Source organism: Ciconia boyciana, chromosome 2, assembly GCF_034638445.1.
Source record: "Ciconia boyciana chromosome 2, ASM3463844v1, whole genome shotgun sequence".
NCBI classification, from domain to species: Eukaryota; Metazoa; Chordata; class Aves; order Ciconiiformes; family Ciconiidae; genus Ciconia; species Ciconia boyciana.
Window position 1 is genome coordinate 78,281,417 of NC_132935.1, and position 17,332 is coordinate 78,298,748.

The following is a 17,332-nucleotide window of genomic DNA, read 5'->3' on the forward strand; positions in this document are numbered from 1 at the left end:
TATATTGCTGAACTTTGGTGACAAGATAGATTTAATTACGGAGTTTTGTGCAATGCATTATTTAAAATGCATTGCATTCAGGACCTTCCATAGCTCTAGTTCCATGTTTATCAACCCTTGCTGCTGCTTATGCTGCTGTCAGAGCTGGACAATGCAAATTAATGTGTAGGGATGCCACATTGTGAGCCCCTTTTGCAAATTTTATTTTCTTGTACTTTGGCTGAGCTGAAAAAATGCAGACTTTGGAAACTCTGTGAAGGCTTTACTGTCTGCACTGGGCTGTCCAGCACTTGTAAGGGCTTTAAGGGATTCCCAAGGGTGGTATTCTAACTCCTCCTTGTACTTAACAGTGCTGTCTTGCTCTAATACCTTCTAATAAAGAATCAACGCAGCAGGCTATGCTTCATCCACACTACTGTTAAACCATTAGTGTCTGTTATCTGCAATGTTAGGTGCATACCTGTAGTGAAGGTCTTAGTGTAAGAGGCAGGCAGTGCTGGCAATGAACACTCAATTCTTGTTTCATCTGGCTTTAGGATCAGGGCAGAACTAGGCAGTATATACTGTAGTATGCAAGGAAGAGGGTGGGAGTAGTTGCCTGTTATAGTAAACTTCCAGAGAGAGACTTGAGAGAGCATTGGGATGTGGTTGAATGGATTGTTTTCATGCCTAAGGTTGGTATGCAGCAGAGTTCAAGGGTAGCTGCTGGATGAATTGTCAAAAGAACAGAACATCTCTTTTTTGTGGTCTACTAAGTTGACTAGAGTAGGTAAAGCTCAAAGTTTCCTTGCAAAGTAGATGCCTAGCATAGAGTTAGAGACTGATGCTTTTGGTGATGGAATGAAAGGAATATTTTTGCAGCAGTAGACTTGAGAGAGTACATAGTACTAGAGGTCAGAAAGGCTGAGCTACAGTAGTAAAACATGAGAAGGCTTTGCATGACAGGTGCTCACATCTGTGTGTAAAGGAGAATGGGACATGTTTGGAGCAGTTTAATCCTGGCATCAGCTTCACAATGCTTTTCACATTTGTTAGGCTTTGGCAGTAGAGATAATTGGCACTAAGGACATAAACAGCTGTACCGGGTGAGACCATTAGAGGCCAATGCCAAATGTTGGGAGAAGAATATATTAACATGAGCCTGTGGTGATCTTTCCTGGAATAATCTCTCAGATTTAAATGATCTATGGTTCTCGGACTACCTGGGCTACAGGCAGTGCATTGTTAAGCTTATTGTGGATTTTATGTATGAATTTGTCTCATGTCATCTTGAGCTGTTATGAGCTTCTGGGATCAGCTGTGGCAAGGTGTTCCACAGTTAAGCTATGCATTATGTAAAGATCCAGGTTTTTTTGTCCTGAGGCTGTCACTAGGGTTGTAATTGCTGCCAGCCACAGGTCTGTGCATTAATGAGGCAGTCCATGAGTGCTGTTTTCAGCTGACTTGAAAGAGGGAAGGGGCAAGTTGAATCACCTGACCGTTGTCTATTTTCTAGTCTATTTAATCATTCCTTCTATTGAAGCTGTTTCCTGCCTCTAGATGTTTATCACCTCTGTATGCTTTACAGTTCTGTTGTATCTTTGGGACTCGGACGAACCAGACCTGTGTGTGATAGTGTCACAGTATTCCTACATCTTGGGCTATCTTCTTCTATCTTGTACTTTGTTTCCTGCTTACTAACATGGGACTTGCCTGTTCTTTTTTGGCTACTGAGTATTGAACAGACCTTTTAACAGAATTCTTATTTTAAGATCTCAATTCTCTGTGTTTAGAGCCGGTGCAGAGCCCCTCATTGCATCTTTGTAAAGATAGAATTTTCTCATATGCCTCTGTTGTGCTTACATTTATCCAGTCTCAAATTCTGCCTGGTACTTCATTGTGCAGTCTGTATTTTAATGTCCATCTGCAGTTCTTGAGCTGGCTTATTCTAGATAACCTTGCAGCCTCAGACTTTTCTGCTTTACTGTTTGTCCTCTTGCCAGATGAGGATGTTGGCTAGCATAGGGCACTTTGGGGCTTCACTAGTGACCTTCCTTTAATATAGAAATTAAAAGTTCCAGCTGCTTGTTCTCTGTTTAAAACAGTCCTTTATCTACCTGAAGGTCTTCCCTCTCATCCTGCGTCAGCTTAGTTTCTTCGTAAGTCTTCATAAGACTTATGAAGTGTGGGATTATCAAATGCTGTTTAGAAATCCAGGTAGATAACAGGATTTCCTTTGTGATTCACTGATTCTTGCAAATAATTCCCAATGGTTTTCTTTAAGACAGTACTTCTATTTACGAAAGCTAAGTTGACATCTTGATATAGTCATAACTATTGATGTGTTGCATTGATTCTACTTTTGACTAGTTTGACTATTATGAATGTCAAAACTAATGCTTTTAAATTAAAAGAAAGATTGCTGCTTAATGTTCTTCTAATACAAATGCAGTATCAAGTGAGTGCTGCTTTTGGTGAATACCAAATTATCAGGAATAGATTTTGCTGTGAAGTATTTTCTACTAAAAAGTTGGTTTGGGACCAACTGTATAGTTAGGGCTCGGGGAAACCTCTGAGGGATAAAAAAAGAAAAAAAAAAATATAGCTTCTCTACTTGTCATGCATTGTGATCACTTAACTTTGTCAGTTCTGATCGCTTAATTCACTTAACAGAAGCAGGTCTTTGGGCTCCTGAGCTAGTTTATCCTTTCTCAAGCATAGGTTTGCATCTTGTTAAGTTGTTCCTCATAATCCTTTTTGATAACCTTAATCTTCCAATCCTCTTTTCCTGCTTCGTACATGACTTCAGGGTTTCTGAAGACATCTTCTGATGGAATACTGTGACAAGGTAGTAGAAGCTCTCTCTTTCCCTAAAATCTGATTAGTGATGCATGCTTTTGCTAAACAACCAGTGTGGTATCTTTAATAGTCTCTGAAACACCTTATTCTTTTAGTTGAGATTCTTAAATTGAGAAGCTTCCTCTTTTATATGGTGAACTGCAGCAGTACTTAAATCAAGAGAAGGCTTTTCTGGTTTTTGTTGCCTCGCAGAGATACTGACTTTGAATGTGCAGGGTTTGCTGCTAGTGTTGCTTTGATGGCCGCATTTTGAATTAGATTCTGATGCTCAAGTTTATGTTAGGAGTTGCTTCTCCTCTTAAATGTTTCAGTGGCTAACCTGGTGTAATGCATACCTGATCTACATGGGCATAATTAGTCTCTCATCACTAAAGCGATTCTGCTGTTGCAACCTTTATGACTTGTCTGGGATGTTAATCACTTCCTATCTTTGGGCATTTGGAAAAGTATAGTATTAAGACAGGAATTCCAGTGTTTAGTGGTTCTATTTATTGGCCTAGCGAACTTGCTGATTCAGTTCCAAGGTTTAACATACGGTATGTTCCTTCACTGATGCAAGAAAATGATTGTGGTGTTTTCTTGGTGTTGTGGTGAAGTCCAGCAGCCTAAGTCAGGAGTAATGTACAGCTGTTCAGCAGCTTATGTAGCAGATATATTTTGCCATATATTAACTTGGAGATATGTATCAGTTTCTTTTCTAGATTTTATAATGCAGCTTTTTCAAAGTACATCCAGCCATTAATAAGGTAATTGGTTGAGTTTTATTGGATTGATGTACTTTGCAAAAATAGATTAGTTTTTGATTCTTTTACTCTTCCAAAATGCAAACAAATTCTGTTATTTAAGTGTGGAAATTTGCAGTGTAAATCAGTCCAACAAGCTTAGTTTCTTGAGTGTGTGAACTGTCAAAGTGCTCCTAAGAGGTAAAATTTAATCGGCAAGAAACTCAATCTAAAATTAGGACTGGCTCTGACTTGTAAGAGTGTGGGGCAAAGAGAAAGCTTAGAGAGGAAATAAGAACAATACAATCTTTTGTGGAAAAGGTACAATATATTTTATAAACTACTCTTTGTTCTGTGGATGAGAACAAAAGTCCTTTTTTCTTTCTTTCTCTCCTTAGTAGCTAACTTGCAAAGTAATCTTGACTCTTATTTCAGTTTAGTGTTTAGGGTACCTACCTGTAAAACATTTCACAGTTCTGATTCATAAGTTCTATATAGTTGAGATTTTTTTTTATTCTGCCAGTCTTTGAGTTTGCTGCCTTCCATACAATTACAGTGTAAAAGATAATTGCTGTCTGAATTACGTAGTAATATGAGACTGATGTGATGTGGCAGTACAGTCTGTGAACATAGCACTATGTTTTCATAGTTTCTCTCATCTGTAAGTCTAGAACATTGCATAGGGCATAGAGTACTATTACCTGAGTGTTACTGGTAGTGAGGAGGAGTGGTATAAAAAAAGTAAAGGCACCTGATGGGTGTTGAGTGGGGTGGGAAGAGAATTGTAAGTTCACCTCCTCGGTCATAGTTCTATTTTTGCTACTTTTGCAGATGTCTTAATCTTAGATCATATGGGAAAAAGTCTGTATCTCAGAATATACTGTTGCTTTCAATCATATATATATGTATATTCTCCTTTATTTTGCTAAACTGTGTTCCTGAGTTTTAGACTAACAGGATTTCAACTGTTGAATGCATTTGATTGTTGTAGTGTAAGATTTCACCTGCATTTCCATGATAATGCAATTGTGCTTTGCAGTAGTTGTAGGTGAAGGTATAGTTCAACAGATTTCTGAAATATGCATGGTGGCTGCTGGGCCTTTCACCATATAATCTTGAGACAGCAAAGTCCTCAGGCATGTTTCAGAGTTCACACTTCATTGAAAGAACATATCCTATTATTTGTAACCTTTATTTCAACAAAGCTTCTGTTGAAATGCTGCCTATGCCTCCCCATTTCTTTACCTCCCTTTCCTACTCGCCCCTAGTGTTACACCCACATGCTTTAACTGTGGCATCTGTTCTTTCCTTTTATAAGGATTTTTGGCTGATGTGTTAGACTTTTCAGTTAGAAATATATTCTTTACCTACTAGAATGAGTGTTTTTCAAAAGAATCAGTTGTTCCACGTAAATGATGCAGTCATGTTTCTATCTGTTCCTTTAGAATAAATTAATGTGCTTAGTAGTGTAGACATGTTGAAAAGAAACAGGATGCTTACTTGAGGGAATAAAGTCTCTAGCTTCTTGTTCACCTTCTAGTTTGTTGATGCTGTTTGAGAATTTCATTTCACTGCATTGAAGTTAGCCCTTGAAGTAACAAGTCAATGTTATATACAATAACAGTTGTAGATACAGTAAATGATGAGTAAAGTAAATGAAACCTGCCTTTAAGGAAAAAACATTACAAAAGTCTGAGAATGTCTCCTGAGTATTATTTTAATCTGAAGACTAGAAGTGTGTCTGCCTTTCCTAAAACAGTGAAATGGATAAATTTTTGGTAAACCAAAGGTGTCAATTCTGTTGCATAGTTCAGCCTGTAAGCAGCAGATGTTTAATGTGCTTAGTGGTAACAGCATTAGTGAATGGTGGGTTCCTCCAGGCTGTTAAAATTAGCGATCTGAATAGTGTAGCAAATACAAGTAGCCTCCCTTCTGCATCCCTGCATTCTAATCTTTTCCACCTTGCATTAAGAGTACAGTTATATCTCACCAACAAGTTTCATTCCCAGTGTTTTTATAAATATAGTGAAACTGCCTTGTGAAAAAGTCAATTAAAATGCCTGTCTTTGCTAGGAAAGTAGTTTAATAGGCATCTTAAAATGTGATAGAATATTACTAGGTGCTGGGATGCTGTTGGAGCCTGAATTCTTTAAGAAGCCAGAAGGAGATTGAGAAAATTGACTTGTGCTATATGTTGAAGGAAGTTCTATTAAAAAAAAAAGTTAAGATGTTACTTATATCTGCATGTACATCACGTGCTGCAAATTGAAATTCTGTTCCTAATGATTAAGATACTGTCACAGTCCTCACTTAAGAAGTAACAAGTGCTTTTGAAGATCATAGAGGCTACATGGGCAAAATAATATCCTGTTGTGATCTGGTTTTTCAGGCACCAAATTATTCCTTCAGCTAGTAGAGAATTTACTCTGAGATTAGTCCTGAGCAGCATACAGCATCTTGTTTTATGTATATCAGAGCTGCTTTTTTGACTGTGTTCCAATAACCTTGTCTGAGCAAAGATGTTTAGAAAAATGTAAACTACAGTACTATTAAATTTTAAAAAAGCATCTCAGTTTTGAGAAGCTTCTTCAAGAGGAAGCCAAAAGGATAAAATGCTTGAAAATGCTATATTAAGATGGTCGTGTTGTCATATGCTGACTGTGAAGATAGCATTGATTCTTATCCAGAAGGATGTAGACCAGGAAGATGTTCTCTGAGAAGTAGAAGCTGTTGAATTAAGGAAAACTGGAAAGAGCAAACAAAATAGAAGTCTGTTAAGACAGAGAGTTTGAGAACTGGTTTGCTAAGTGCATTAAAACCTGACAACCTTGCACATCGAAAGCAAGAAACTTGCCGGTCACTAGGACTGAGAGAGAGATATGAAAGGGCACCCAGGAGAAGTCAGATCATATAGTAAAAAAAGCTAAGTGAACTAATTGCATTGCTTTTTGTCAGAGAAGGGCTGAAGAGACTTCTCACCAGAACTTTTCTTTGACTCCAGGCAACTGTCATTTTACATTTCAGTAAGGAGTGTTTAAGTCCATCAGCAGAATGGTAACTGTTGTACAGCCATGTCTGGTGCTATATGCTGAAGAACTGCAGAGGAACTTAACCATGAAACCACAGCGTATGGTTTGAACTTTAAATGAGTTTTGATTATCTGGCTCTTGTGCTGTTGTCCCATGCAAATTGAAGCATTAAATGAAGTGCTGCCTTGCCAGTGCAAGGTAGAAAATACGAGCTGACTTCTTAAAGTAGATCAGGGAAGGAAATGTAGACTAGCGATGGGTGGTATTCTTTTGAGTCTTTCATGATATGATTAAGAATTGTGACAGTTAATCATCTGAACAGAAGCTCAGTGGGGCATTGAAGTGAGAGAGTGCTTGTGTGCTTGCTATTTTTCTGACCTTGCTGACACACTAAGGGCTGCTTTTGAAAGACTACGCTGTGTATAGTAGAGGCTGCAGTGCATAGGGGAACTGAGACCTGTTTTATTCTCCTCCTTCCCTAATATGGGATGGCTACTGTAAATGCATTTTTTTAGGAATGTCTGGATCTTCTGGAGTGGTTGGATGGGGTTGATACCATAACAAAACAACTTATTTCTGTGAGTAAACATAAAGAAAGGGGCTAGTGCATGCTTTGATAAAAGGTAGTTGTGTCTCACAGGTCTCATTTCTGTGAAGGATTCATTGTTAATCCTTATTCATGTGGAATAACACAGAACTGTTAGATTTTTTTTTTTCAGAAGAATGTTTCTGAGATTCTTTTTTGAAGACTTTGTAAAAACTGAACAGTCACAGATTTGCTGGGCTTACAGGTTAAGTAAGAAGTAACCAAAGGAAAAAAAATTTACTATGTAAGAAGGGAAGGTTACCAGTGGAATTACTCAAGACTCTGTTGCTCGATATATTCATAAATACCTGGAGGGAAGAAAAGAATAAGAAAAGGGTAGAAAGGATAATAGAAAGCTAGAGCTGACTGTAGACAGTTGCAGTGGGAGTTCATTGTTTATTAAGTTATAAAGTTGCTGATAAAATTAAATTCTAGTAAATATGGAGTCATGAATCTGAAGAAAAATAATTCAGGCTGAATACACCCAGTGGGCGGGCTTCATGTTGGTGGTTATTGTTCAGAAAACGCCTTGAAGCTCCTTCATAATGGTTTCTTTTAAAGAGCAGCTGTATGCTCAGATATCCCCAAATAGCAGCTAGCAGCAATCTTGGCAAAGACATGGACAAAAAAATGAAAATGGGTGTGTGTCATGGACTGAATGGTGTAGTTATGTATTGACTGTGTGTGCATTTCTGGCCACCTGCCAGAAAACATGGTGCAACTGAAAACAAACTGAAGAAGGTTAGCGGTGATCAAACTTTGGACTTGCCTCTGTGTAAGGAGAGAAAAACAGATGAGGATTGCTAGCTTGAAAAAGAGCTGGTGGATAGAGACAAGTGGGTATGAATTGAGAGCCTGGTAAGTGTTATGTTTGGAGATGAACTGCCAGTAATAACTTTTTCCCCCAAGAAAAAGAGCATCAGATAAAATCATTAACAGGCAGCAGTTTAAAATAAAGCACTTTTAATTCTGAGGCATACTTAAATTCTCATAGAATGCCATGAATGGCAAAAGCATAAATGGACTAAAAAGACCTGGAAAAATCAGTGGAAGAAAAGTCCTCTGAGCTAACACACATTATGGTTGGGATCCCCCCCAAAAAGTATGCCAGATGAAATTACTGGATTCTTGGAAGGATTGCTGCAAGGGAGTTGGGTAGCTGCTTTGTCTTTTATTGCTTTCACCCTGTATCTGCCTACTGCTGATTTTTATAAGTAGGACAATGGGAAGTCTTTAGTTTGGCCCCACTGCTGTTAGGTGTGTTAAAGTATTTTCTTCATTGGTCTTGTCATCTTGGAAAGGGGAAAAAAAGCATACTTTCTGGAAACAAAATAAAATAGGAGCATGTTAGTTTGTATTTTTTGTCTTGCTCCGAAGTTTTGAAATCAAGTAGATTAATCAAGAAATAGAAACATTTAGTTGATAAGTCTGCTGTGTAATTAAATGTTCAATTGTGGATCCAGGCCCAGTTTAAGATAACAGAAAGGGCAAACAGTAATTCCAAATATGTATGCTTTTTAGAAGTATCTTTGTGCTTTGCTGCTAAAATCTTTCTTATGGAAAGGAATCCTGACACTTAGAAATTGGGCATATGGTCTGTTGGAGGCTATCTGTTAGAGTGGGAATTCTCTAGTAAAATGAGTTGCAAAAGTCTCAGGGAAGAGCTAAAAATTCTACTAGAGATGTATAAAATTTTCCTTTTGGAAGGCTAAGTATGTTAACTAAGGATTGAACCTGATTTTTTTTAGGACAGTATTTGGATTTCACTACAATGTTGAATTGATATGTTTCTTGAATTAGAAATCTTAGAAATATGTCAACATCAAAAAGATGTTTTTGTAAAATATAGCAGTAATTTGCATTTTTTTGTTTTTATTTGATATGGCTTGATCCTTTTTAATTGAAAGCAAACACAACATTCACCTGAAAACTTAAATTGATCTTGTTTCAAATTTGGTAGCAAGTGTTCTATAGTACTGGGAGATGGGAAACAAAAGGATTTAACAGGTGTATAAACATCCAGTGTCAGAACTCCTCATGTAATGCTGGTATTAATGTATTTTACACTTGAAAATATATTTAACACTTCTCACTTTGCGTAGTTCAGTTGGAAGGACACTTCCTATATGAATGAATGACTGATAAAGAGCTTGAGTGGTCAAAGGAATCCCTGTTTGTCAAAGTGGACATTTTCACATCAAGGAATACTCACATATGTCCCTTTTATTGCCCTCTACAAAAACTCGTTAATGCCAGTGGCCTGTTTCCAAGTCTGTGTAAACTTCCATATACACAGAAGGAGGAACCCCTGGAAGAATAAACCTACTTGAAGATTTTAATTGTTCTTGTGCTACTTCACAGTTGGATCATTGCGTAGTTTTTAAGACTATGCTTTGTTTTTTAAATAAAATAATCTTTGGGAATCAGGAATTGAATTTGATCTTCACTGTTGAGTCAGTAAGAAGGTTAGTAAATGTCTACTAGTGTTTGTGTTCTGTGTCTTTTGACATCTTTAGCATGTAGGTAATGTGATGAGAGCTGATGTGTAGGTATTGCCGAGATTACTGTGAGGTGCTGCCATGAAAATCAAATATGAATATACTTGTCCCACATCCCAGATCCAGTTTCCCATATGAAAGCCTAATTGCTGTGGCATTCACCTTTCTTGAAAGTACTGCTGTTTTTGCTTAAGTGATGATATTAAATAAAGCCTATGGCCTGTTTTTTTTGAAATTTATTGTAATAGTTAAATCATCATTATAACTGGTGCTACTTTCTCCTTTAGACTACATGAAGAAATAATTGACTTTTATGACTTCATGTCACCTCGTCCTGAAGAAGCAGCTATGAGAAGAGAAGTGGTGAAAAGAATAGAAACAGTCATCAAAGATCTTTGGCCTACAGCTGATGTGAGTGTAATTTGTTGATAGGATTATCTAGTAGATTGTAGAGCTTGGTTCACTTAACCTTGCTATTCTCTATCTGTGTTTTAGAAATTAACAGATAAGACTTCAAACGTAAGGCAATTGACTTAATATCACATCTCTTGCAGTACCTAATGGTTTATTTTAAAAAGTGGAGGAAATTTAAAACCTAGATTTCAGGTTAATGAAGGCTACTGATAATTTTTTCATTTTGAGAACTGGAGATGTAAAGAACTGTCCACTTTAAGAAGTGCATTTCTTAAAGTAAAAGCTTATTAAATTGATTGTCTCTGCATATCTTCATTTTGAATACTAAAGTGAGACTGACTACCTATGTATCCATTACTGCAAGGAGTCCTGACTCTGTGGATATTTGTAAATACAAATATTTTACAAAAGAACAGTTAAAAGATTTTTTTTTTGTACTCTTCACAAATTTGACATTCAGGGAATTACTTTAGCCCTGCTGTAGTGGGAAAATGGGACTTCCTGAGATATCTTGCACCCAAAGTTGTTGTATTTTTAAACTCTTTATTACCCGAAGAGTAAGTTTCCTCCAAACAAAAAACATCCAAAAAGAATGTAATGTAAACTATATCTCTAGCATCACCTTTCTGATTACCAGATAGTAGTGTTGCCATTAACAAGCAGAAAAACATTTCAGACCACTGTGATTTCATAGCCTTCCATGACAGAGAGTGAGGGCTGTGGCCACAGTACTGAGCTAAAGATACTGTAAAGCTCATCTACTTCATCCTCACCTGTGATTTTCCTTAGTAATAACATTTTTCTAGCTTGCGGGAACAGATATAAACACTGAAATGGCCCATTGTTGCCCAGCCTTTTCATAGGTCACTTCAAAGTAGTGAACTTGTAAATTGTGCTCTGCTGTAGCAGGGGGAAGAATGTCTCAATTCTCTAGATTGGAAGCATACTAAAAGTATTTGATGTGGACTGTGAATGTCTCTTCAGCATGCTGCCTTTTCCACACACAAACACCTACCACAATTTCATAGTCGTCCTTACAGTAAAATCTGGACTATTCATGTTTATCTGAATTATATGTTTAGATGCACTTGCTGTTTTTTAAACCTAAAAATTTGGAAAAGTGTTCCCCTTAAACTCTTCCAATTTCAGTAAAGCTGTCCTATAAAGAAAGAAGAGAGCAGGAAGGAAGGAAATTTATAACAGCTTATAGTTCTGTCAAACTGGAAATAAATAAATGGACTCATTTCAAAAGTTTGTCGTCTTCTGCTAGCAGGATTGGTAGTCATTTCATCTTAAAAAACAAACCAATTTCCTCTAAAGTTGCATCTATAAGAGAGAGTGTATTTGTACAGACTTAACAAAGTATGTGGTAAAGTTCAGTAATGTTTTTACTGGGCTATATCCTTAACAAGTCCAGAAAAATCTTAAGTCTTATGAAAGTAAAATGAAGTGAGCATTCATAAGTACAAGATATTTCACTGGTGTGGGTTTTTTTCAGGTCCAGATATTTGGCAGCTTTAGTACAGGGCTTTATCTTCCAACTAGGTAAGTAATAATTTACTTTTATATAAAAAGCTTGTTGTATTTTAGAGTAATGGTAAATTTCAAAGGGGAATTTAGACTGGAATGTGTAAACCTATCAAACTTCCAGTAAAATTTTTGCCTTATGTTCCATGTGACAAAGGGAAGAGCTTTTGAACTTACAGATTTGAGATAAGTATTTGATATGTCATTGTACTGCTCTAGGTACTCACTGACCCCTTGGGTTACCTTTTCTTCCTTGTGTCTGGGGTTAGTCTTTGGCTCTTTGTTTTCAAGATACAGTGAAATTGAATGGTCAGTATTTCCTGTGTAAAGATTGTTTTGTTAAATAAGGTGAATTACAGAGAGTGTGTCACTTCTCTGACTTTGCACAGTAACTCTGTGATAAGTCATCACAGCTGTGTGTTCCCATTTTTTTTGAGAGGAAAATGTCTTATTTAATTCAGTGGTTTATACTGCTTAATGGTTCAATAGGTGGATGTGGAAAACCTGTGTAGCTGTGTCTTAAAGACTATGTTGTCTTTATATCAATTACATTTTCAGTAGGAAGGCACTGGAAATGTCATTTCTATGACTAACAATCACTGATAAAACTTGTTTGGACTAGTAACATGCATGTCAGCAGGGGTAGATGAGGGATGGGATTGGACTGTGGAAGTCAGAGGGGAGGGAGCAAGAAAGGTAAAAGGGAGAGAAGCTCAAAAAACTCATCAGAGAACTGGAAGCGGGAAACTAGGATACTACTTTGGGTCCTAAAGCACACTAGACCATCTCTTACTTAACATTGCTAAAGGAAGCTTATTGGGAACCTAGATTAAAAGTTGCAAAATGATCACCCTGGAGGACTTGTAATATGTAGAATGCCAATTTTACCTTTTTTTTTTTAGTGGAGTATTATGCTTAGACTTAATGGATCTCATGCTGTGTTCTTTCTGTCTAGTGATATTGATCTAGTTGTTTTTGGGAAATGGGAACGGCCCCCTTTACAGCTGCTGGAGCAAGCACTAAGAAAACACAATGTGGCTGAGCCATATTCCATTAAAGTACTTGATAAAGCTACGGTAAGTAATAGTCTTTGGAATACTGAACTGAAAAGCTTTCAGACCCCTTAAGATGTTGGTGATAAATGTTCTTAATTCATGAAGTGGATGATACTGTCTTAAGCACAATATTTTGCTCTGTGCAAGATTTTAGTAGAACCTGTATGTGCTTAGCAATAGCACACAGTTTTTTACATGGACAACGGTAATGCTGTGTACTGTACTTGCTGGAAGGCTGTATTTTATGCTTATGTTAATAAAGATCTAAAAGTCAGTATTTGGAAAATATCTAGTAAAATAAGTTAACTATTTGTATAATGTTTTTCCACTGACCTTTGAGAGGACTTTGTTTAGCCAGGGGCCAGTAACTAGAGCTGTCTAGATTGAAACCCCAATTTTTCAGGTTGTCTTGTTTCTGATGGCATAGTGAAGTGTTCCAAACCTAACATTTGTTTTTCCCTTCTAAAATATGCTACTTAAGAGCTTTATTTCGTTTGTGAAATTGATGTGTAGTCTCGCATCTGTCTTGTAAGCCTAATGGATCACATTGAATATGCTAAAAACTTAAAAGTATGAGAACTTTATGTTACTGAGCAAGTGGTATTTTCTCCAGGAGACTAAGCAGAGTATTCCAAACTTCTATTAGCAAGCTGTTACGTTTTGTGGTCTCTGAAATGGAGTGACTCTTAGGTCCAGAGATTCCTGTGGCTTCTGTTGGAGTAGCAGTACATAACAGTTGCTCTGGTAATCTTTGGTTTACCTGAGAATGAGTGGGATTTTCAGAATCAGTGATACCAGTTAGTGATGGAAAATGGTGCTAGGCTTATCAATTTTACTAGCCTTTCTTGTTTTGTTCCCTCTGCTGTTGGTATAAAATGATGCTGTACTACTGCTCTTTTGTCTTCCGTTTCAGATGAAAAATACAAGAAGTTCCTTTTAAAATAAATGTTATCAGCTGAAGTTTAGGTTATGATTGCAAGACTACTTTGTAGGATACTGCCTTCAAGGTAGTGGTGTGAGACTGAACTACATATTCAGTAGTTCTATAATAATTCATTGCTGCCAGAAGTAGTAGTATTGCTACTCCTGCTTTGCTTTTATCCATTCTGGCTTTTGTTTGACTCTGCAGTGAACCAGTTCAGCTTGATAAACCAACAGATAGTGCTTTATTTTTTCTGCTAGGCTAGTCTTCTGTCAGTTTAGCAAGTGAATGGTGCAGTGCTGGGTCAGATGAATGCAGTTCCCACAGGTTATGAGAGTAGAATGTCTCCTATTAACAGCAGTGAGTCACTAAATTGAATAAATTTAGTTGTCTTACAAAACACTGAGATTGCAGCTATGAAGGCAGATATCTAACAGCTGTGGGAGGGTACATAAGTGATTACAAGTTAATGTGATCATACATGCCTGTGTTTTTAATCAGCTCACTAAAAAGCTTATCAGTCAAGTTAGGATTGTTATCTTTTCTCAAATACATGTTTCTTTGTCTTGATAGTTGCATTCATTTGGACTGATAGTATCCATGTGTCTTAAGTGAGTAAGCTGGAGAATAGCACCAGTGTTGTATTTCTGGGGATTCATAAAACCTTGTTTTAATCTTTACAGGTACCAATAATAAAACTTACTGACCAGGAGACAGAAGTGAAAGTTGACATCAGTTTTAATGTAGAAACTGGTGTGAAGGCAGCTCGATTTATCAAGGAATACATGAAGGTATCAGCCATATAATGAATGTTATACTACTTACCAAGGATGTGCTAGATGCTTAGCTAACCTTTTTTGGTATGGCTTAAGACTTCTGAAAACTTATTGCTGAAGACTATTTTCATTAATACTAATTAAACATGGATATTTTAATTTATTTTCTACTGGAATCTATTCAGTGTTGCCTTTGAGTGCTAGATATTTGTGTGGATAAACCTGTACACTGAAAGGACTTCTACAATCATATCTGGATCTGCAGATAGGTACTAAACTTTGCTCCTAAATCAAGACTGTTCAATTTTTGCTTACCTTGAGTTTAACTGATGCTTAATTATGAATACTATCTTGCTAAACAATGTCTAAAAACAATTATTCTGTAGCTACATACTTAAAATCAAGTTTACTTTTCTGCTCTGCAGTAAAAGTACTGTTTAGATAGAAAGCTTTGACTATAATGAGTGACACTGGCATTCAAAGAAGGGTATAAAAATTTTCCTGTTTAGGGAGGGGAAATAAATTTGATATGTAAGCTGTTTGATCAAGTAAGAGTTTAAGTCTATCTAGAAGTCTAGTCTATTTAGTCTAGAATTAAAAAAAAAGCATGTTTCAGTTCTTCCTGTGGAAACACTTTACAGCACACTACTGAGTAACATTTTTATATTAGAAGGTGAATCTTCTTGTGTTGAGATTGTGTAGTTCGTTCTTTGTTTTGGAATGTTGACATTGTCATTGATAAGACTTATTTTGCTTTGCAGAAATATTCTTTGCTGCCTTACTTGATTTTAGTATTAAAACAGTTCCTCCTTCAGAGGGACTTGAATGAAGTTTTTACTGGTGGAATTAGCTCTTACAGCCTAATTTTAATGGCAATTAGTTTCCTGCAGGTAAGTCTGTTCCTTATTTGTTTCTGTATTCTTTGAAATATTTTGGTTTCTGTACTTATGCCCTGTTATGGTGCTGTTTCTTTAGACTCCCCTAGCAACACACAGCTTTACTGTTATGGCTCTAGGTATTTGATCATTGGCAGCTCCTGTGGACTACCCCTCAAACCTCTAAACTTCTGTTCACTGTGTGAACTGAAACAGCAGCAGGAGCCTTGTGAATGGCATAGAGGCTGTGCATTGCTTTCTATACCAGGGCCTGTGGTGTGGATTATGCTACCTTCCTGGGCAGCCTATTCCAGTACCTGAATCATCTTACTGGTGTTTTGTAAATCTGCCAGGATGCAGTTTAAGTCTGTTGCTTCCTAGACTACTGATATTGAATTTACTGAGTAGTTGATTTCAGTGTTTATTAAAATTATGAAATCAAACAATCAAGTTCTTTTTTAATTAGATGTTGGTTAGGTTTTGACATACTTAAAACTGTCAGATATTGTAGATAACTGATGAAATAGCGGATGAGTTATAACTTCTTCCAGTACATTTTTGTGACAGTAAGCTTTGTATGAGTATGATGAGTACAGTGTTAGTGTCTCTCAGCAGCTATGATAATGGAAAAACCTACATATTCTGCTGCTGTTAATGATTAATTGAAATACTAATATAGATTTTACATACTGTATATAATACGGGGAGATTGAGAAAGGAACTGTATTTCAGTTGGAGTAAATAGATTCCCCCCGCCTCCGAAAACATTAAGACCGATGGATTTTCTGTGAAAAATCAGGTATTACTCTGTTACTAACTAAGCTGTAATGTAGTATGCAGTACTACTTTGTTGCTTTTGGCTTAGGGAAAAGAATTTACGAATCCTCAAAAAGCTGAAAGAGGAGGGAAGGAAGAATTCTTTGGCTTCCGGATACCGCTGAAGTGCTGCCCCCTCTTGGTTATGTGAAAGTAATTTAAGTACATGACTCAATTCAGACTTGTGTAAAGAGATTATACTCAGCTGTTTAAATGAGAGCTTTTTGTTGTACTATGTTATGGGCTGAAAAGCATTAATTTTTAATAATTAACAACTGTTCTGTGTCACAGCTGCATCCAAGAATTGATGCCAGAAGAGCTGATGAAAACCTTGGAATGCTTCTGATAGAATTTTTTGAACTCTATGGAAGGAATTTTAACTACTTGAAAACTGGTATTAGAATAAAAAACGGAGGTGCCTATATTGCCAAAGAAGAAATCATGAAAGTCATGACTAATGGATACAGACCATCCATGCTATGTATTGAAGATCCTCTCCTGCCTGGTAAGATTGTACACTTCTTGCAATATTCTGGAGCTCTGGCTCAAGTTGTGCTCTCACAGCTTACGTTAGAGTCCCTAAAGTCTGTCAAATGAGTTAAGAAGCTGCACTGAGAAGAAACTGTTGCTGGTGTCGAGGTACAGTTATGGAGATGGGCTAAGGGATAAGGACCTCAAGTCTCCCGAGATTCATAGCCTGAGTAAATTGGATTGCACGCAAACAGTGCAGATACATAATGCATTGGAGATTCAGAACTGTGTTGAGTGTATAATCAGATTCTCTAACAGTGCTGAGGGGCAGTGAAAGAAGGAGGTCCAGGAAATCCTGGAATGGGGTTTGTTAGTAGGAACAGCTCTCCCTTGTTAGTTATGAGAGAATGAGAATGGAAGGTATAGCTTTTCCTGCCACAGTCTGTGGTGCCATACTTCAGATAAATGATACCATATGGGAAAGAAACACCCCAGATGAGGTACCTGTCCTGTAGGGTGGTGCAACAGAGACTGTACAGAAACATGGGTGTATATCCATGAATGTGCAGCTGTATTATGGTGTTGATATGAAGAGTGGTTTGCATAACTGGCTTCTGTTGTGAAGCCAACTGGCTTCTGTGCCAACTGGCTAATGGCTTAGAGTTGGCCATTCTCTAATGGCTTAGAGAATGCCAGTTACAGGTGCATGTACTTTTGAAAGTAACTAACTTAAAATATTTTTTTCTTTAAGATTTGGTTTTGATTCAGTAACCTTCAAAGTAATCAAGATTAATTTTGGCTGA

At 37.0% G+C, this 17,332-nt stretch overlaps 1 protein-coding gene across 4 annotated transcripts in view; it reads left to right on the forward strand.

The window, feature by feature from the left end:
- Positions 1–17,332, forward strand: part of TENT4A (terminal nucleotidyltransferase 4A) — a 62,279-nt gene that overhangs the window by 5,431 nt on the left and 39,516 nt on the right. For all 4 annotated transcript variants that reach the window (XM_072853056.1, XM_072853055.1, XM_072853057.1 and 1 more), the window contains exons 2-7: positions 9,961–10,084; positions 11,586–11,632; positions 12,570–12,690; positions 14,275–14,382; positions 15,129–15,257; positions 16,350–16,563. In XM_072853056.1, coding sequence (XP_072709157.1) covers positions 9,961–10,084; positions 11,586–11,632; positions 12,570–12,690; positions 14,275–14,382; positions 15,129–15,257; positions 16,350–16,563 — 743 coding nt within the window. The remainder of the gene's footprint in view (positions 1–9,960; positions 10,085–11,585; positions 11,633–12,569; positions 12,691–14,274; positions 14,383–15,128; positions 15,258–16,349; positions 16,564–17,332) is intronic.